The sequence below is a fragment of the Danio rerio genome, chromosome 21 (assembly GCF_052040795.2).
Source record: "Danio rerio strain M-AB ecotype USA chromosome 21, GRCz13ab, whole genome shotgun sequence".
Classification (NCBI taxonomy): domain Eukaryota; kingdom Metazoa; phylum Chordata; class Actinopteri; order Cypriniformes; family Danionidae; genus Danio; species Danio rerio.
The window spans coordinates 35,637,577-35,659,416 of record NC_141041.1 but is presented as its reverse complement, the minus strand read 5'-3'; the positions used below and the strand labels follow the sequence as shown (position 1 = coordinate 35,659,416).

Genomic DNA, 21,840 nt, shown 5'->3' with positions numbered 1-21,840 from the left:
CTCAAATCCTTTGCATTCAGACAAACACTTCCAATTTCCATCACCTCCTGCAGTGGTTGAGACAGCAAATTGCGAAGTATTCATAGAGTTTGATTCTAAGTCTATACTCTATAAAGAAATATATAGTTATTGACAAAAGCATGTGTGAAGGGAATAATAGATATCAGCTACTGTACTTAAAATGAGTGTGAAGATATTTTATCGATCGTAACTTTTGTGAAAAACATTATTTACTGCATGATAGACTGAGATTGTCTGATGTCAAGTACAACTATTCTGTCAAAATGTAATATTTGAAGTGGAATGCACTCGTACTTTTTCAATAATCTCTTGATAGGTCAAGACCAGCCTAATCTCACAAGGAAACATAAGTATTTTACGTTTTGTCTGTTTAGTGACTAATAGTTGAGTCGTACGATAATGAATGATTTTAAAAAGGAGGCATGGCACCCAACCCCAACCCTAACCCCAACCGTCACTGGCTGATGAGCAAATTGTACTGAACTGTACGAATTAGATTGTACGAATTCATAATTAGCCACTAAATCAAAAAGTTACAAATTGCTGTGAGATTGCGTTTGTCAAGACACACAAAGTCAAGAAAGGTGTTGTTTTTAGCTAAAGAAGGGATGTATGGTCATATTTCTGCATCAAATTTGTAGTGAATAGGCCTTTTTGTAAGGAAAGTCCACCTAATAATGAAAATGTACATAGGGCTATAGACGGTATGAAGGTATCAGTATGCTATAGTTTAATTTAAATGTGGCTGCTGAGTACGTGCCTTAGAAGGAATGCCAATAAGCTTAGGATAAAAGTTTGTCATTTCCAATGAAGGCGCGTGACTTGCACAACCCGAATTCCACAAGCACACCGCGATTCATTTAAGTGGAACTAAACAATGTTCTTCCCACTTTGTAAGGAATATACACATTACAGTAATAACAGCAGACTAATTATCTCAGACGAACACAGCAAACCCAAACACTGCAGTTCGTTAGACTTTTCTCCAAAAACTTTCATTGGAGCTGCAGCAATGATTTGTCTGTTTGTCAGAAAACACTTGATGGTCACCAAATTATGAGATACGCTAGGCTGCTTTGCCCACTGCTCCGCTCTTCGCACTCTTGCTTTTATATCTTATACCCTAATTTTAACTTGAGCCTATCAGCACAGTGCTCAAACAACACGGCTTGAAGATCAGCATCGATTCTACAAACTTTCTGGAATACAGCTATACTAACAAGAGGGGAATTACCGTCTAAACAATCCTCCCGCTACCAGCTATCAGCTGCTTACATTCCGGAGACGGGAAGACACGGCTGTGAAAAGGCCTCTGGATCGGATTAATTCAGATTCTCACTGCTGTACAAACTGCCACAAACTTCTACAAAAGATTGCAGTTCTTGAAACGAAGTTGCTTGCGATCCGACCAGAACTTCAGCTTCATTGTGGATCCTCTCAGCACACAGCCGGTGAGTCCCATAAATCTGTTCCTGCTACTGTTTTGAGCACAGAAAAACAGAAAAGAACTGTTGAAAATGAGCATTGGCATAAACAAGGTGCGAGACCAAAGGGTACTCGAGGGGTCAGATGATACGCTGCCGCATTAGCGTCTTCTACCCCAAATACAGCTCGGACTCAAATACAGCTTCAGAACAGATATGAAGTTTTGAGTAATATGGGTGAAGAATCCCCAAATGTAGTCAGACAGAGATTGCATGATTCAGCAACTAATTCTGCATGGAACAGAGGCTCAAGGCCGACTAGACACCGGCATTCTGCTCCGATCACACCTGAGATAAGAACACTAGTCGTAGGAGATTCAATAATCAAGAATTTCAGGAGCAGATCTACAATGACATACTGCTTTCCTCATGCAACAATTTCTGATGTAAACAAAGAGCTTGAGGAAATTCTGAAAAAGCACAAGTCGGCAAAACGGATTATCATCCATGTGGGGAAGAATGATATTCGGAAAGAACAGTCAGAACTGCTCAAGAAAGATTTCTGTGAGCTCTTGGAAACAGCTGAAAGATTGAAGGTTCAGGCGTTCATAAGTGGACCACTCCCTGCAAGAGGGACAAATATGTTTTCACGGCTTCTTGGTCTAAATGTATGGCTACAGAAAACATGTAACAAGAAAGGACTGAATTTCATCGACAACTTCAATCTCTTCTGGAACCAAAGACAGCTGTTTACATCAGACGGCCTTCATCCAAACAAGCTTGGTGCAAAGGTGCTAAAGGACAATATTTTTTTCTCCCTCAATCATCCATCAGCTGTGTATGCCACTGAACTGAATTGCAAACACACACCTAGCAAATGTCCGGATGACCACAGGACCTCAAATCAGCTCCTGAGTGGACTTGTGGCTGACGAATCACCCAAGGACAGTGATAATGCCACGCAGCCAAAACACCCAATGTTGATAGAGACACTATCAGTTGCCCTCTGCTCAACACAGGCAGACTGTGACGCATCAGAACAGCATCAAGTCTCGTCACTCAAAAATGATCCTCAGGAAAACATATTTCTGCAGACAGAATCTCCAGATGCACAGCCTCTGTCACCGGACACGTTCTCATTGTCACAATGTTCACCACTCTTGGGTTTTTCAAAAAAGATGGAGGAACTGGTGTGTGCTGGAACTAAACTTTCACACTCCATTGCCGCAAGCCCCCAGTTACCAACCAAAAAGCGGCCTGCTCCACAACCACCTATGAGCCCACCTGGAAGAGCCCTCCGATCACACCGCCAGGGCCCAAACAACAACGCCCCATCTTCAGCTGGTGAACACAAGAGCTCTCTGTGATGTGTGTCGGGGACCTGCTTAGATAACAGTGTCTTTATCAAATGTTTTCAGAACAAGCAGGAACCCAGTGTTTCTGTAGCTTTCTCTAAGCAGATATGTGTTGTGTTAAGTGACAGAAAACCAAAGACTTCATCAGGCCGTTTAGCAAATCATTCAAATCTGGTGTCTATTAAATGTAGATCTGAGACTTCTATAGAAAAAACAGCTAAAACTGTTAAGTTAGCGCTTTTAAACATCAGATCACTCAATAATAAGTCACTTTTAGTCAATGATTTTATCAACACAAATTGCCTTGATTTTATGCTTTTAACTGAAACTTGGCTAGATGACAGTTGTAGCGCAGCAGTTCTGAATGAAGCAGCTCCTTTAAACTTTGACTTTTTGAGTGTTTGCAGAGCTAATAGGAGAGGTGGAGGCATCGCTGCCCTGTTTAAAGATGTGTATGAATGTAAACAAGTGTCATTTGGTGACTATCTGTCTTTTGAATATCTGAGTATAGCACTAAAAGGTGCTCCACGCATCTTACTGATCATTATCTACAGACCTCCAAAATATTCTCCAGCTTTTATTGAGGATTTTACAGAGCTGTTATCAATAGTAACCTCTGAATTTGATTATTTTAGTATTGCTGGGGATTTTAATATTCACATTGATAATCCAGAAATCAATGCTGTAAAAGAACTGATGACTGTTTTTAACACTTTTGATCTGACTCAGCATGTTCAAGGACCCACACACAATCGTGGACACACTCTTGATCTACTTATAACTAAGGGTTTACACATTTCATCAACTGTTGTTAAGGATGTGGCACTATCTGATCATTTCTGTATCTTTTTTGATATATTGATCACTCCAGCTATTAAAGACAGATCTGTCTCTGTTAGAAAGAGATGCATAAATGAGAACACTAGTGAGCAGTTTATGAAGGCCATATCGCTAGCACCAAGTATATCTGCAGATTCTGTTGATGCTCTCCTTGATTTGTTCAATTCTAAAATTGAGAATGTCATAAATGACATCGCTCCTGTTAAAGTCAAGAAGATGACTGGCAGGCAAAAGGGATCTTGGACAAGATCACCGAGAGTACAAATGATGAAAAGACAGTGCAGAAAAGCTGAGCGTATGTGGAGAAAGACGAAACTAGTAGTCCATTATAATATCTATAAAGACAGTCTTCATGCCTTTAATATGGAACTAAACACTGCTAGACAGACTTTCTTTTCAAGCCTTATAAACAGCAACTTAACTAATGCTCGTACACTCTTTGCAACGATAGAGAGACTCACAAACCCCCCCAGTCAGATTCCAAGTGAGCTCCTCTCTGAAAGCAAATGTAATGAGTTTGCTCATTTCTTCACTGATAAGATCAATAATATCAGAAAGGCAATCAGCTCATCCAATCAGTCAAGTTGTGTCGATATCAAACAAGCTCAACCACAACTTAAGAAATCAGACATTATGTCTGATTTCATGGCAATTAACAGCAAAATCTTAGAAGAGATTGTGCAAGTTATGAAAACATCAACCTGCAGACTTGACACGCTCCCCACATCATTCTTCAAAACGGTGTTTACCTGTTTAGAAATGGATCTTCTAAAAGTGGTAAATGCTTCACTTCTATCAGGGATTTTTCCAACCTCACTTAAAACTGCAGTTGTTAAACCCCTCTTGAAGAAGAGCAACCTGGATAACACCCTACTGAGCAATTACAGGCCAATCTCAAATCTCCCTTTCATTGGCAAAATCATTGAAAAAGTTGTTTTTAACCAGGTCAACAAGTTCTTAAACTTCAGGGGGTGTTTAGACAATTTTCAATCGGGGTTCAGAGCACATCACAGTACAGAGAGCGCTCTTATAAAGATAATCAATGATATACGCCTAAATACAGATTCAGGTAAAATAACAGTGCTGGTATTGTTGGATCTCAGTGCTGCATTTGACACTGTCGATCACAGCATACTTCTGGATAGGCTGGAAAACTGGGTTGGGCTATCTGGCACGGTCCTCAAATGGTTTAGATCTTACCTAGAAGGTAGAGGTTACCATGTCAGTATAGGTGACCATAGGTCGAGGTGGACACCCATGACGTGTGGAGTCCCACAAGGCTCGATTCTGGCACCTCTCCTGTTCAACCTTTACATGCTCCCTCTGAGCCAAATAATGAGAAAGAACCAAATCTCCTACCACAGCTATGCTGATGACACTCAGATCTACCTAGCCTTACAGCCTAATGACTACAGCCCCATTGACACCCTCTGCCAATGCATCGATGAAGTGAGCAATTGGATGTGCCAAAACTTTCTTCAGTTAAACAAAGAGAAAACTGAAATTATTGTGTTTGGAAACAAAGATGAGGTTCTCAAGGTAAATGCGTACCTTGGCACTAAAGGTCAAATGACAAAAAATAAGGTCAAGAATCTTGGTGTGACTCTGGAGTCAGATCTGAGTTTCAACAGTCATGTCAAAGCAGTCAGTAAATCAGCATACTATCATCTCAAAAACATAGCAAGAATCAGATGCTTTGTTTCTAGTGAAGATTTAGAAAAACTTGTTCATGCTTTTATCAGCAGCAGGGTGGATTACTGTAATGGACTCCTCACTGGTCTTCCTAAAAAGACAGTCAGACAGTTGCAGCTCATCCAGAACGCTGCAGCCAGAATTCTAACCAGAACCAGAAAATCAGAGCACATCACACCTGTCCTCAGGTCTTTACACTGGCTGCCAGTTACATTCAGAATAGATTTTAAAGTATTATTACTGGTCTATAAATCACTAAATGGCCTAGGACCTAAATACATCACAGATATGCTCACTGAATACAGACCTAAAAGATCACTCAGATCATTAGGATCATATAAACTAGAAGTTCCAAGAGTTCAGTCAAAGCAGGGTGAATCGGCTTTTAGCCACTATGCCCCTCGCTGCTGGAATCAGCTTCCAGAAATGATCAGATGTGCTCCAACATTAGGCACATTCAAATCAAGACTGAAAACACATCTGTTTAGCTGTGCCTTTACTGAATGAGCACTGTGCTGCGTCCGACAGATTGCACTATCATGTTTTTCTCTTCTTCTTCATTCTTTATATCACATTTTACCTGTTTTTATGTTTTGTTTTGTTTTTATGCATTTTTATTATTTGTTTTTATTTTTATTTTACTTGTTTCTTTTATTCTTCTTTATGTAAAGCACTTTGAATTGCCATTGTGTATGAAATGTGCTATATAAATAAACTTGCCTTGCCTTGCCTTGCCTAGGAAAGCGTGAGAGCAAAGCCGATTACGTGTTCGCACTTATCACTTTAGGTCAGAATAGCCACACATGTGAAAACATGTGAGGAGATTGTAAATAAAAAAAAGATGTAAGAATGTCACCAGTGAATTGTGGATTTTTGGTTACTTTTTATGTGCATCCCAGCCACTAGTACCTCATCTGAAAGAGTTTTTGCATAGGGGTAATAAAATATAGTCATTCAACTTCACAATTTCTAATGTTGCAGTATGTGTTTAAACAATGATGGTTGGTTCCTTTACTTGAAAGCTTAGATTTAGAGTTTGAGGTTTACTGCATCATTATTATTCACACCTTACAGATCTACCCCAAAGTTTGCTTTGATTTTTCAGCGTTTATCCTTTACCATTAAAAACACTTTGTAAGCAAATTTGATAAAGTTTAAGAGTCTTTTTAACATGCATGTTTATTTTATTATAAAGAGATCAGGTATTTAGTTGAAATTTTTTTGTTTTTGACTATTGAAACTATTTGCATAAGGGCGAGGCAGTGGCGCAGTAGGTAGTGCTGTTGCCTCACAGCAAGAAGGTCGCTTGGTCGTTGGTTCGAACCTCAGCTCAGTTGGCGTTTCTGTGTGGGGTTTACATGTTCTCCCTGCCTTCGCATGGGTTTCCTCCGGGTGCTCCGGTTTCCCCCACAGTCCAAAGACATGCGGTACAGGTGAATTGGGTAAGCTAAATTGTCCGTGGTGTATGAGTGTGTGTGTGAATATGTGTGTATGTTTCCCAGAGATGGATTGCGGCTGGAAGGGCATCCGCTGCGTAAAAATTTGCTGGATTAGTTGGCAGTTCATTCCGCTGTGGCGACCCCAGATTAATAAAGGGACTAAGCCGACAAGAAAATGAATGAATGAATGAATGCTGGTAAATTAAAACAAAATTGTTAAATAAAAAAAACCTTTTATTCTTAAATGGATTGTTAAAAAATATTCAAAAATTAGCAATATTGAATGATATGAAAAATTAAATTGTGATATATATGTGATATATGTGGCTACTGGTTTACAACACTAATCAAAATATGAAGAGTTCAAATGCAAAAACCTCTAAATGACATCCAAAATTCTCATGAAATGAGCATTTTTTTAGCCTCCGATGTTTATGTTCAAGTATTTCAATTTAAATGCAATGAATAGGATTTATTTATCACTACAAAAGTCAAATTCCTGAGCCTACACACTGGAGTCGGAGAAAACATTAGAAGAAAATATCAAACGGCATTTAGAGGTTTTTGCTTCTAAACTCTTCATACTGTATATTCCTTTGAGTTTAACAGAAGAAAGAAAATCAAACATTTTTATAACAAGTAGAGAGGGGGAGTAAATAATGACAGAATTTTTATTTTTGGGTGGACTGTCACTGCAGTAATACAAGGCCCAAGGGGGAAAAATCATTTCTGCATTCAGTTTGCATTCTTTACCTCCTTCATTGTCCTTGTTGTCATTGCAGGAGGTTTCCATGGCAACGCTGCAGCCTGGCCCTCTCCAGCCCGTGTGGCACTCACAGTGCCAGCTGTTCTGACCCATGATGCATTGCCCATTCCCATTGCACAGACCCGGACAGCCATCTGTAAGAGTGTGATTATGGTTCAGAGCACATAAGAAACACATGCTAAGTGATACTCAAAAGTTATTAGTTATGTTTCCATCCTCTCATTGTAAAATGCCTTAACTACTTTCAGTATCAGTGTTATTATATTATTTACAACCTACAGAATAGTCAAGGGTGTCTGTGCTCCGCATCTCACACCTTCAAATGCCACCTCAAGTTCATTGCATATTTCCATTTGTCTTCTGAGGCACAAGTAATTTATTAAATAAGGAAAAGATTCACGCAGCTTCCCCTACCGCAGTAAATTCCATTTTTACTGTTCATATTTGACGCCAGTTAATCAGGAAGTGATGATTTTGTTCTCTCTGACTCGTTGGATGGAAACGCTGCTTTTTTCGCACGCCTTGTATGCGATAATCCAGTTTTGCGCATACATTTATTTCACAGTTCTGGATGGAAACGTAGTTCACATGGAGTTTTTAATAGCATGTACAGCCTTCCTGCGAGTTTTGATTACCAAGTACAGCAACGTTTTGAGTAGCGATTGCAGACTTATTTATGTAGATAAAAAAGTGGCGTTTTAAATAGAAACCTTTCTTTTAGCTTAAATAGTTGAGATTTGAATTACAAGTACAACCTTCCAATTTCTATAGTGCTTTTACAATGTAGATGGTGTCAAAGCAGCTAAACAGCTAAAGAGTTCTAGTGGACTGAAACTCGGTCAGTCCAGTTTTCAGTGTTGAAGTTCAGTTTAGTTCAGTTCAGTGTGGTTTAATGTTCACTGCTGAAAGTTCAAACACTGAATGGCAAATCCATTGATGTGCAGCTCCACAAGTCCCAAACCAAGCAAGCCAGTGGTGACGGTGGCGAGGAACAAAACTTCACCAATTGATGAAAGTAAAGGAAAAAAACTTAGGAGAAACTAGGCTCAGTTGGCCACAACCATCTCTCTTCTAGCCAAATTTCCTGTGCTGGAGGCTGGAGACCACTGGACATCCATTTTAAATGTGGTATTTTCACATGCATTAGCATCTACACAGATCCATTGTGCTCTTAGAAGCAATGCAGACAGCTGTCAAATCACAAAACGATTTTCATTGATTTCAGGGTTGTGCCAATGAAATCTTCTGCACTCTTTTGTGTAAATCAGTGAACTTTGGCTCTGTGTAGCATCTGAAAACAGCTGATGGAGATTTATAACTTCTTACAGAGCCAACTTTAGCACCAAAACATGCATGAATATCAACTTCGATTATTTGCCCAGCCCTACAACCTTCCTGTAGCTCAAATAGTAGAGCATAGCATTAGTAAATGTCAAGGTTGTCGCATGGTCGCCCACTGAAGCAAAGCAGAGCTGCGCCCGGTCAGAACCTGGATGGGAGACCACATGGGAAAGCTAAGTTGCGGAAGGGGTGTTAATGAGACCAGCAGGGGGTGCTCAATGATCTGTGTGGGTCCTAATGCCCCAGTATATTTATGGGGATTCTATACTGGGGTGCGTTTCCCAAAACCATTGTTAGCCAACTAAGGTCGCAAGTTGTGTTGTTACAAACATAATTCGTTGATTTGCCGTTTCCCAAATCCATCGTTCCAACGAACATTCGCAAACTGCGTCGCAAACTTGTGTTCTTGCAACTACACCTCTGGAGCTGTAGTTAGAAGCATAGTTTCTGGCTGTGTTCTATTCGCAGTTATCTCCCCTATGTCCTATTTATTTAGAGCATTCCAACATTTAAACTTGGAATGATAAAAAAAAGCATTTAAGTCATCCATTTGCTTTCAAAGTATTTTTACAGTTCAGTTTTAGTGATCCTTATGTTTACAATTGTGCTCCCTTCGCAGTGCACTTTGAAACAATTGATGTCATTTTGAACACAGCCTCATGACAAAAGCTATAGGTGACCTATTTAAAAGCGGAATTTGTGTTACATCTCCAAAGCTTGTGAAAACAAACAACATAGCATACGTTAATGCTTTTTAATTTATAGTAGGTTATTTATTAAGTATCTGTACTGTATATGACAAGGGCCCGTTGGTTGGAGCATTTCTGCAGTGTTTTGCATGTATCAAATTGTAAAAGCAGACTTTTTAAAAAAAATTAATAAAATAAACAATATCCTACTTAATAGGATAACTTAATAACGATGGATCTGCGACAGAGAAACTGCGACAGAGGTCCTGACTCTCTGTTGTCATTAAAAATCCCAGGATGTCCTTGGAAAATGAGTAGTTAACCCTGACATCCAGGCCAAATTTGCCAACTGGCCTCTGTCCATCATGGCCTCCTAACCATCCCCATATGAAAATTGTCTCCATCATCTGTCACCTCTCCACCAATAAGCCTCTGTGTGGTGTGCGTTCTGGCACAATATGGCTGCCGTCGCGTCATCCAGGTGGATGCTGCACACTGGTGGTGGATGAGGAGATTCCCCCCATTGTGTAAAGCACGTTGAGTGTCTAGAAAAGCGCTATACAAATGTAAAGAATTATTATTATTATTATTATTATTATCAATTTTCATATTATTATAAACTGCAAAAACCTTTATTCAGGGTTTCTGCAGGTTTCACCAAGTTAAATTTAAGACATTTTAAATACATTTTAGACTTATACAGGGCTTAATGCTAAGGATTTTTTCTAATACCCCAGTTAGAAAAGTTGTTCACTTGCCTTATTAAAAAATTAAAAAATAAAATTTAATACATTTAATAACAATAATTTAGTTGTATTTTTTTATGAAATTTCAAATATATCCATTCACAAACCCTACAACCCTTACCAAGAATAGAACAAAACATAGCTGCCTATTACTTCAGTCTACAATAATAATAATTTACTGATACATTATTTTTTTTGTCAGTATCCTGACCTTTTAGGCAAATGTTACTGTAATACAAGTGATTAAAAGCAAATAAATTTAAAAAAAATTAATAAGATGTATTGTCGATGATTGTATGACTGTTAATGGCCAGATTGGGTAGCTATACATCAAGGAAAATTAAGACCTCTTAAAAAAGATTAAAGACCTACAACACAACATTTCAGTAGACTTAAGACATTTTATGGCCTAAAATTTACCATTTAAAAAATTAAGACGTTTTAAGACATTGCAGATACCCTGATATTGCAATGCAAGTCACTTTAAATTAAAGATTAAAGCATCAGTAAAACTATAAATGTAAAACTCACAATGTTGTTGGCAATCCTACAACAGATCACTAAGAAAACATGTGAGACTGCCTCATGATGGACTATTAAACTATTAAGGGTAGACTGCTGCATTTTAGCTGGTAAATTCAGAGTCAAGAAGTGTTTTGCGCACAGAATCCATCAGCTCTAATTGTCTGAAAACAATGAAGTGAAAACTGCGGCGGAGAGGGGGGGATTGTGCTCATTAGCATTAAAACAAGCATACTAGCACATGCAACTGAAGCGGCATCCATTAGTATTCATCTTCCAGCTGGACTCCAGAGCTCAGAAAGTCATTTAAAATTCTTACAGATGCGGATCACACAGTGAAGACCGTGTCCTTTGCTCTGAATGCGATTATAAAACAGTGACAATACAAACACGTGCACGCACACATAGGCACAAGTGATTTTTTGTTGTTGTTTGTTTTTTTTTGTACATGTTCTGATGCAAACATGAGCAAATCATTCTATCCAACAAAACAGTGGCTGGAAAGTCTTTGGTGCAAAAACAAGTCATGGATGCGAGTGAAATGTCTTTGACTGGCTCAAAGCTTCAAAGCAGGATAAAAGCGCATGTCTGTGTGTGTGTGTGTGTGTGTGTGTGTATGTGTGTGTGTGTGTGTGTTTACCAATGGTACAGTGCTCTCCGTTCCAGCCCTGTTCACACTGGCACTTGCCATCCCTGCAGGTCCCATGTTTCACACACTGTGGGTTACACAGTCTCTGGTCACAGCTTGTGCCTGTCCAGCCCTCCTCACAGTGGCAAACGCCTCCGACACACACGCCATGACTGCCACAATCTGCTGAACACACCTCTGGAGAGAGACACAGAGAAAAAGAGTGATTTTGTTCTCATTTTTCAGTTATATTACTGTTATATTATTCTTGTATTTAAACAAATACCAATTATACTGACAGCTGCCTGTGTGGATCTTGTCGGAAATATCTAGTATGGTGAAAAGTCCTACATGACGGTAATAGTTTGATTGCGGTGATTACTTCAGTAATGCCACTAATATATGCATACTCCACGTCTTAATTCCATTTCTGTTTAGTTCAGTTATGACTTTAGTTGCATTAAGGTAATCAAAAATCGCTGTTTAAATGGTAGACTCTTAATCAGAGTATTGTTTAAATTATATTTAAATCGTATTAAAGTATTGTTGCCCATGTAAACATACTCAATGTTTGACACACCGTCAGGGCTCTGAAAACTGGGCTTTGCAAAGCAACATTTTCTGTATCTACAGTTCCTACATCAAAAGCTAATATGAAATTGCTGTTTGGAGCTTATGTAGGCCTACAGTACAAAATTAAGTTTTAACTGAATAAACATTTAGTAAACACAAGTACATCTTATTGAACTTAATTTTTCATCACCAATTATCACAGTAGAACAGTTTCTCAAGAAGTTTGTGATGCATTTTGGTAACAGCCCCAGGTCTAATGTGCCACCTGGCTTGAGAAACCTGTTCTCAAAGACTTATTATATGGGTAGCACACATATTCTGAATGCCTTCAGCAGGATTCAAATGAGCCATCTTAATCCAGATAAATTTCGAGATTAATCTAGATAAAAAATTAATATATGCCCACCTATAATATATATACACACACAATTAAAGTCAGATTTATTAGCCCATCTTCGAATATTTTTCTTAAATATTTCCCAAATAATGTTTAACAGAGCAAGGAATTTTTTACAGTATGTCTGATAATATTTTCTGTTCTGGAGAAAGTCTTATTTGTTTTATTTTGGCTAGAATAAAAGCAGTTTTTTAATTTTTTAAAAACCATTTTAAGGTCAAAATGATTAGCCCCTTTAAGCTAGATTTTCAATAGTGTACAGACCAACCCACTGTTTGTAACCTGCCTAGTTAACCTAATTAACATAGTTAAGCCTTTAAATGTCACTAGTCAAATATTATTTACTGTCATCATGACAAAGATAAAATAAATTTAGTTATTAGAAAGAAGTTATTAAAACTATTATGTTTAGAAATGTGTTGAAAAAAACTTCTCTCTGATAAACAGAAATTGTGAAAAAAAATAATCAGGGGGGCTAATAATTCCAGGGTGCTAATAATTCTGACTTCAATTGTGTGTGTGTGTGTATATAATACAGCATTTATTAATCGTAGTTCAACATTTATTAGTGCATTATTAACATCCAAGTTTATGCTTGTTATTATTAGTTAATGCACCGTGAGTTAACATGAACTAACAATGAATGACGGCATTTTCATTAACAATAATCAACAGCTGAACACTGTAATAAATCTATTGTATCTATTGTTCATTATTTGTTCATGTTAGTAAAAGCATTACTATTAACTAATGTTACAATATTGTAGTGTAACCAATATTAAATATAAATGTTATATTCGATATTTTTTGAAGGGCACATTATCCACAAAAATTTGAAACTGCATCCACTGTTTTAGGGGTGTGCTTGTGCTGCTACCTGATTTGCATATGAATCGAGTGCTAAACCAGCACATGCCGCAAGTGCAAATAAACAACGCCATCAGTGGGTGCAATTCATGTTTAGTGAACCCCTTGAGAGTATAGATGGATGACAATGAGTGCACTGCAGCACAGCTTGAGAAAACAGTGAGTAAGAAGGTGGAAATGGCTGATGGGACGCACCCGTGGAGCAGTCAGGGCCCATCCAGTTGGGATCACAGCTGCAGAGGCCTGTGTCAGGACTGTACACTCCATGGCCATTGCACTGATCTGGACACTGGGCTCTGGATACATCACACAGGGGGCCGGACCAACCTGGCTTACAGTGGCATTGACCAGACACACAGCTGCCATGTCCTGAACACGTCGGGTCAAGACAGTCCACTGTAGAGAGAGAGAAAAACAGACTTTCTCAAGTTTTCCTTCCTCCTCGTCTTTCATTTTACTCTTCTAAAACCACCTCTGGGAGCTCAGAAACTGCAGCTCCAGCTCATATGAACATGCGCTCAGAGACTCTGGCCAGTTTTTTAAAAGCCCGATCAATAGGCTGGATTTCATCACTTTAATAAAGTTTATTACACTTGTACCGGCATGCTGTTATAGCAGTCATTTGAAAACTGAGACTCTCAGAGGATAAGTGCTGAGTTTTTGAGAAGCTCTGGAATACGTTCAATTACCTTCCTCGCAGGACTCGCCACGATAACCCGCTTCACAGGTGCAGCTGCCCTGAGCGCAGGTCCCGTGACCACCGCAGCTGGGGTCCACGCACTGGCCCTGCGGCACGTCGCACTCCAGACCCTTCCAGCCACTGTAGCACATGCACACACCCTTGCTGTACTGACCGTTCCCACTGCACAGCACTGGACACGCCACTGCAACACGGAGAGCATGCAGGAGGGGAAACAAATGAGAGAGAGAGAGGGAAAGACAGAAGAGCAGGACGTTTGAGAGGAATTAATGAAAACTAAAGCTTCCTTGAGAGAAGTGGAGGAATGAAATGTTAGATAAGAGAAAGATTAAGAAGCAAAATGTTAATTGAAATGAATACAAAATGACTATGCAATCACTTTAAACGGTATGTCAAGGAAAGTGAATCCTGAGAGCTGTATTTGAGTTTTCTGCCAATGATTAAAAGTTAAAAAAAAATGTCATAAGCTCTGTTTTCACTTGATATTAAAGGGATATTTCACCCATTAATGCAATTCTCTCATTATTTACTCTTCCTTCACTTGTTTGGAGCCTGTTTGAATTTCTTGATTTCTGTTGAACACAAAAGAAGATGCTTTGAAAAATGCTGGTTGCTGGAACCTATTGACTTGCATTGTATTTTTTTCCTACTATGGATGTCGATGAGTGCCAGCAACCAGCATTTTTCAAAATATATATTTGTGTGTGTGTGTGTGTGTGTGTGTGTGTGTGTTCAACGAAAGAAACTCTGGTAACACTTTATAATAACTACACCCTATGAATCATTTGTTAAGCATTAGTGAGTTCATTATCTGTTAAGCATTAAATCTACATTAATACATGTTAGTAAGCATGCTTAATGATTGTGTTTTCATAATTATAATTTATAATTCATACTTTCATACCTATAATTTATTTTTTCATTCCTAATTATTTACAAATTATTTAAGAATAGCTGGTGATTTATAAAGATAATTTAGAATGAGTTAGTGAATGATTAATTTAATTAAACTATTTAAATTAACATTTATAATTCTTATTATTCAGGCATATATTAACAGTTAGTTTGTTAATAAATGCTTTATAAACTCAACTTCATCCAGTTGTGTTACTTAATTTAAAGTCAGGACTATTTATGCTTTGTATATATATATATATATATATATATATATATATATATATATATATATATATATATATATATATATATATATATATATATATATATATATATATATATATATATATACACACATACATGTGTGTGTGTGTGTGTGTGTGTGTGTGTGTGTGTGTGTGTGTGTGTGTGTGTATGTATGTATGTATGTGTATGTATATATATATATATATATATATATATATATATATATATATATATATATATATATATATATATATACTCTTTCTGAATGATCTTAAAAACATCGACTAATCTTAAATACATATGGTTTGTAAATAATGTGATGCTTGATTTAGTAATGAAAAATCAATCACTTGCAAATTAAGAAAGAACAATTATTAAGCACATAATAAATGTGCTTATAGGTCAAGAATCGAGCATTTGTGTCTGCAGTTATAAACTGCTTACAAACTTATTACAAACTCTTATTAATGTACAGTTAATGCTTAACAAATAATGAATTCGCTGTTTGTTAATGCTGAATAAATTATTCATGGTTTGTAGTTATTAGAAAGTGTTACCCAAACTCATAAAGGTTTAAAACCACATGGAGGAGAGTAAATGATGTGGTGATCTTCATTTTTAGGTGAACTGTTGCTTTAATATGCAGTTTTGTTGATTGGACCAAAAGGACACAAGGGATACACATTTAATTTGGCTCATAAGGTTTCACTGTGCCTCCTTTGTCCAGTTTTGACCATTTTCTTTGCATTTCCTTGAGTGGAATAAAAGAAGCTCTTGCCATTTACTGAGAGCAGCAGCTTTTATTTCTGCTTTGATAGATGCAAAACTCTGTGGGTTTCTTTAGATTTAGGACTACAGAGAGAACGTTGTGCTTTTTAAATTTTTTTTGCTTTCAAATCAAACTTACGGTTTCAGGCAACAAAAACAATATACACCATTACTTTTAAAAACCAGATCAGTAGTTAGTCATTGATCTTTTGTGGCAATTTGAACACATGTAAATATACATTATGAAAGCAGTCAATTCAAATTTGCTTTCTTCTGAAAGTGTTTGAAGGCAGGCAAATTCAAAATGTGTCCGTGTTCAATGTCAGTCTGTTAGTTAAGAATACTTGATGAGGTTGTTAAAAAGCATCTTAATACCAGGTGTTAACAGGTATATTTAGTCGTGGGATGCTTCATTTGTTGTAGTGAATTTCTTTTAAAATTATCAAAAGAAGTGTTTCGCCAATTACATTCTCTGTGCAGAATCATGTATGATATACAACATTAATGCCACCATCACGAGTCATTCCTCCTCATTGATCTTATTTCCCTTACTAAACTTCAGTGAATACTCTGATATATACATTAGACTACTGTTAAGATGCTCAGGGTCAATAAAAGATTTTTAAGGATTTTGAAAGCAGTCTCTAGGCAACTAGCAGGCTTTTAAATTAAAATACAGTAAAATAATAATAGTATCAGTAACAATAAGTAACAGTAAATGTCATAGTGTAGGGCACCAGACACAGCAGTGGAACACAACATTTGATATGGCAGTACTAAACATTAAATAATATTAACAATATTACATTTTTTCCTTACTTAGAAATGCAAATTTTTTAAAATAGACAACAGAAAAATATTCCACTTGGGTTGAAAATGTAAATACACTCAGGCTGAATAGATTACAAGAATATCAGTAACAAGAATATCTAAAACACACACACACACACACACACACACACACACACACACACACACACATATATATATATATATATATATATATATATATATATATATATATATAATTTATGTTTTTGGGACGAGGTCTGTGTGTAGCTTCTGTGTAGACACTCATCAAGAGACTTTTACTTAGAAAAAAATATTGTTTTTAACAAAAAAGATTAAAATTAAAACCAAATATATTTTTATACAGAAAATAATATATTGCACATAAGTTACAGTGAAATGAGCAGTCAAAAATTACTTTTGCATTGTTTGTTCAAAGAAAAACGAGCTAAAAAAAAACTATTTTTAATTTTTTTTTTTGGGAGACAACTTAATAATTTTGTTCAAATCACTTAAATTTGTTAAAACTAATAGGTTTCTTCATGTTGTCCCAACAGAAATCAATTGCCATCATTGATTGATTGATTGATTGATTGATTGATTGATTGATTGATTCATTAATTCATTAATTCATTAATTCATTCATTTATTATTAAAATAGTTTCTTTACTTTAACTAATTTAATTTAGGATTCACTTGCATTTTGACAAGTTAAACTTATTCATTTATACATTCATTTTCTTGTCAGCTTAGTCCCTTTATTAATCCGGGGTCGCCACTGCGGAATGAACCGCCAACTTATCCAGCACGTTTTTATGCAGTGGATGCCCTTCCAGCCGCAACCCATCTCTGGGAAACATCCACACACACTCATTTACACACACACACACACACACACACACACACACACACACACACACACACACACACACACACACACACACACACACACACACACACACACACACACACACACACACACACACACACACACACACACTACGGACAATTTAGCCTACCCAATTCACCTGTACCGCATGTCTTTGGACTGTGGGGGAAACCGGAGCACCCGGAGGAAACCCATGCGAACGCAGGGAGAACATGCAAACTCCACACAGAAACGCCAACTGAGCCGAGGCTCGAACCAGCGACCCAGCGACTTTCTTGCTGTGATTCGACAGCACTACCTACTGCGCCACTGCATCGCCGACAAGTTACACTTTGCTAGATAATTTCTCCAGCATAAGCCAGTATATACTCAAGTGAGCAGACACCCAAGAGGAAAAATGACAGTTTTCAGTGAAAAATTGTCTGGAATGTATTAAATCTAGGAAAATAAGAAAGGAATCCTGGCTCTTTCCCTCCAAAGTTCACCGTTCAGCCTCAATGCCAGCATGAACATATGACTCTGAATATGGTAATAAGAGAGACTATTGCATGTGTAATTAAGGTAGAGAGACTCAAAGGCAATATCAGCAGCTGCATTCGACAGTAATAAACTAGCTGTCTATAGCCTCAGGTGAGCTCGACACATATTTCTCTTTACGAAGCCTCTACTGAGAGCACTTCATCATTCAAAAAGATTAGCCTGGCACAGTCAAGCCAACAAACCCATCAGACATTTTGGCATAACTGAGACGGGATTAATCAGCGATGCTGAAATTCATCCATCTGGATCTCGGCGTGATGTGACGGTGTCATACAGAAGTTACAACAAATGGCCAGAGCTTATGTACACTGAAGATCAGACCACAAACACTGAGCCCGAGGGGAATTTCAGACAAATGTTTTATTCACACATCTGTAATGGCATCAAAATTAAACATGCATCAGTTCATCTAGAAAACTTGTTTTGTAGTCATAATAATAAAATATTTAATTCAGCATTAAATGATGATGTAAAGAATGATTATGACAATTCAGCTTTATTTTAGAAGCATTACAATTTTAGCTTGTTTTTTTTTTTTTTTTTAGATCTAAATTGGTTGTTTTTTGTCCTTTCCTTAGCTAATATACTTAAAAGATATGTACACTCAACAGCCATTTTATTAGATACACCTTACTAGTACCGGGTTGGACCCCCTTTTGCCTTCAGAACTGCTGTAATCCGTTGTGGCATAGATTCAAAAAGGTACTGCAAATATTCCTCCGAGATTTTGGTCCATATTGACATAATGGCTTCATGCAGTAGTTGCAGATTTGTCTGCTGCACATCCAAAATGCAAATTTCCTGTTCCACCACATCCCGAAGGTGCTCTATTGGATTCAGATCTGGTGACTGTGGACGCCATTTGAGTACAGTGTACTTATTGTTATGTTCAAGAAACCAGTCTGAGACCCTACTATTGTCGCAGCAGAAACCGAGACTCATCAGACCAGGCAACATTTTTCCAATCTTCTATTGTCCAATTTTAGTGAGATGTGCGAATGGTAGCCTCAGTTTCCTGTTCTTAGCTGACAGGAGTGGCACCTGGTGTGGTTTTCTGCTGCTGTTGCCCATCCGCCTCAAGGCCGAACGTTGTGCATTCAGAGATGCTCTTCTGCATACCTTAGTTGTGATTGTTTGAGGTTATGGTTATTTGAGTTAATGTTGCCTTTCTATCAGCTTGAACCACTCTGATCGTTCTCCTCTGACCTCTGCCATCAACATGGCATTTGCTCTTACAGAACTGCCGCTCATTGGAACTTTTCTCTTTTTTGGATAATTCTCTGTAAACCCTATAGATAGTTGTGCGTGAAAATCTCAGTAGATCCGAAGTTCCTGAATCACTCAGACCAGCCCGTCTGGCACCAAGAGCCACGTTCAAAGTCACTTAAATCACCTTTCTTCCCCATTTAGATGTCTAAATGCATCGAGTTGCTGCCATGTGTTTGGCTGATTAGAAATTTGCAGTAACAAGCAGTTGGACAGGTGTACCTAATAGTGGTTGTTGAGTCTATATTTACACTTTAATTATATTTTTCTTCATTTTTTTTTACATTTTAAGGCAATACGGGTTTTGTTTCAAGTAAGAAGAAGAGTATTACTGTTATGATTCTAGTTTTAGTTAACTTAATTTCATAACTTATTTATATTAATTTAACTTAGTGAAGTTTCACAAACTAATTTTGAGAGGACCACGTGATATGATTGACTGCAGCTGGTCTCTCATCTTCAATCATTAATTAGCCAATCAGATTAATCCAAATTCACTCTTTACACAGTAGCCTAGCTAAAACCATCCACCCCTTCTCCCCCTTTCTTCCTTTACCACGAGGAGCTCTCGAGAACTACCTGATCTCGTACTCGCCTTACATGCCCAATCGACCAGGCGGGAGCCCTGGACACAATAATCTCCTAGCTCAGGGTTCTCTCCTGGGAGAGCATGCCAAATCTGCTAACATATGTCAAACAATATCCAAGTGTGAACTCTTGAAATTTAATTTATCAATTGTAAGACCACATGTAAATATGACAATGCCAATAAATCAATTAATCATTCAATAAAATGTATTATTTACATAACATTTGACTTTAATATATATTTTAAGATAAAGAACAAAGATTGTTTATTTTTTATTCATAATTAAGCTCAAATGGCTAATTCACTAAAACAGGGTTGACCAAATATCTTTTTAAATATCATCTAGAGCCATGGGCCAAAGGTAAATATACCAAACTATATTGCATTAAAGATGCCATGGGTGATTTCCTAATTTATATTATAATATTTCCAAATAAAAAAGAAAACTTGACTTTAAATCAAATTAGCTAATGCAGTTTAACTTTTTTAAATTATAACTTATTGCAATAAAAACAAATCATTTATAACACAGTGGAGTTAGATGCTGAATACACTAGTCAAGCAGACTTGATTTGCTCACCAAAGTCTTCACATTTTTGGGTTAAGGCATGTAAATTTAAACAAAATCAGATTCAATTTACAGCATTTAATTGAATATATATATATATATATATATATATATATATATATATATATATATATATATATATATATATATATATATATATATATATATATATAATTTCAGTTAGCTTTTAACAGTAAAACAAACAAACAAACAAAGGGTTACATTAAATTTGAACTGATTTTCGCAAAAACATCCCATCCTTCTCCTTTTTTCAGATGAGATGGCAGGCCAAATCAAAGGTTACCATGGGTCAACTTTGGCCCGCATTCCCTAGTTTGGGCATCTCTGCACTAAACTGTATTAAATTGTGTCATTTTAATGTAATTGTGTCATTTTAATAGGTGTATATTTTTTTTAAACTTCTGAAAATTGTATGATTTATAAAATTAGTTGTATATGACTATAAGTTAAGAGGGGAAAATTTGAAGTTTTAGTCACATTTTACAATATCATTCATACTGTATGTGAAATGGTAAAATGAAAACCAGAAGTCCTAAATAAAAGAAACCATTTACAATTCAAGCAGCAGTGTGAAACAGTTTTTGAAAGCAATGAATGCTGCAGTGTGACAGGAAGCAGTACCTTTAGAGCAGTCTGAGCCGTGGAAGCCTGGGAAGCAGTGACACGCTCCTGACATGCACTCTCCATTGCCGTGGCAGTTCTGAGAACACTCTTCCACCGAGTCTGAGACCACACATAAGAGACACATGCATTTTACAACCTTGGAGCAGAACATTCACAAGACACTTCATAGGGGTCATGAACCGCCTTTTGATTGTTTTGTACTGTTCTCTGAGGTCCACTTATAATGTTATAAAGATCTTACAATAAAAAAAACATCACAGTTTAGAGACTGTCCTGTTTTGACCGCTTTTATTGAAACACACTGGAATTGTAGACTTCAAAGTAAATACACAGTAAATAAACAGTCTTGTGCATTTAAACCTTCATGAACGTTGGAAAGGAGAGAAGTGTGTTTACTTACACTCTCAGAAATAAAGGTATAAAGCTGTCGTTAGAGTAGGACACTTTCAAAAGGTACAATTTTGTACTTTTTTTTAGATAAAATGTACACTTTAGGGTGAAGCAGTGGCGAAGTCGGTAGTGCTGTCGCCTCACAGTAAGAAGGTCGCTGGGTCATTGGTTCGAGCCTTGGCTCAATTGATGTTTCTGTGTGGTGTTTGCATGTTCTTTCTGCGTTCGCGTGGGTTTCCTCCGGGTGCTCCAT

At 37.2% G+C, this 21,840-nt stretch overlaps 1 protein-coding gene across 10 annotated transcripts in view; it reads right to left on the bottom strand.

Annotated features, from left to right (window-relative positions):
- Positions 1-21,840, bottom strand: part of tenm2b (teneurin transmembrane protein 2b) — a 599,580-nt gene that overhangs the window by 41,651 nt on the left and 536,089 nt on the right. For 8 of the 10 annotated variants that reach the window (XM_087301398.1, XM_087301400.1, XM_087301402.1 and 5 more), the window contains 5 exons: positions 21,195-21,296; positions 13,990-14,184; positions 13,496-13,696; positions 11,476-11,661; positions 7,525-7,671 (listed from right to left, as the gene is read on the bottom strand). In XM_087301398.1, the coding sequence (XP_087157524.1) occupies positions 7,525-7,671; positions 11,476-11,661; positions 13,496-13,696; positions 13,990-14,184; positions 21,195-21,296 (831 nt within the window). Of the gene's footprint in view, positions 1-7,524; positions 7,672-11,475; positions 11,662-13,495; positions 13,697-13,989; positions 14,283-21,194; positions 21,297-21,840 lie in introns of all 10 variants that reach the window. The other 2 variants (XM_087301406.1, XM_087301407.1) reach the window with 1 other exon arrangement.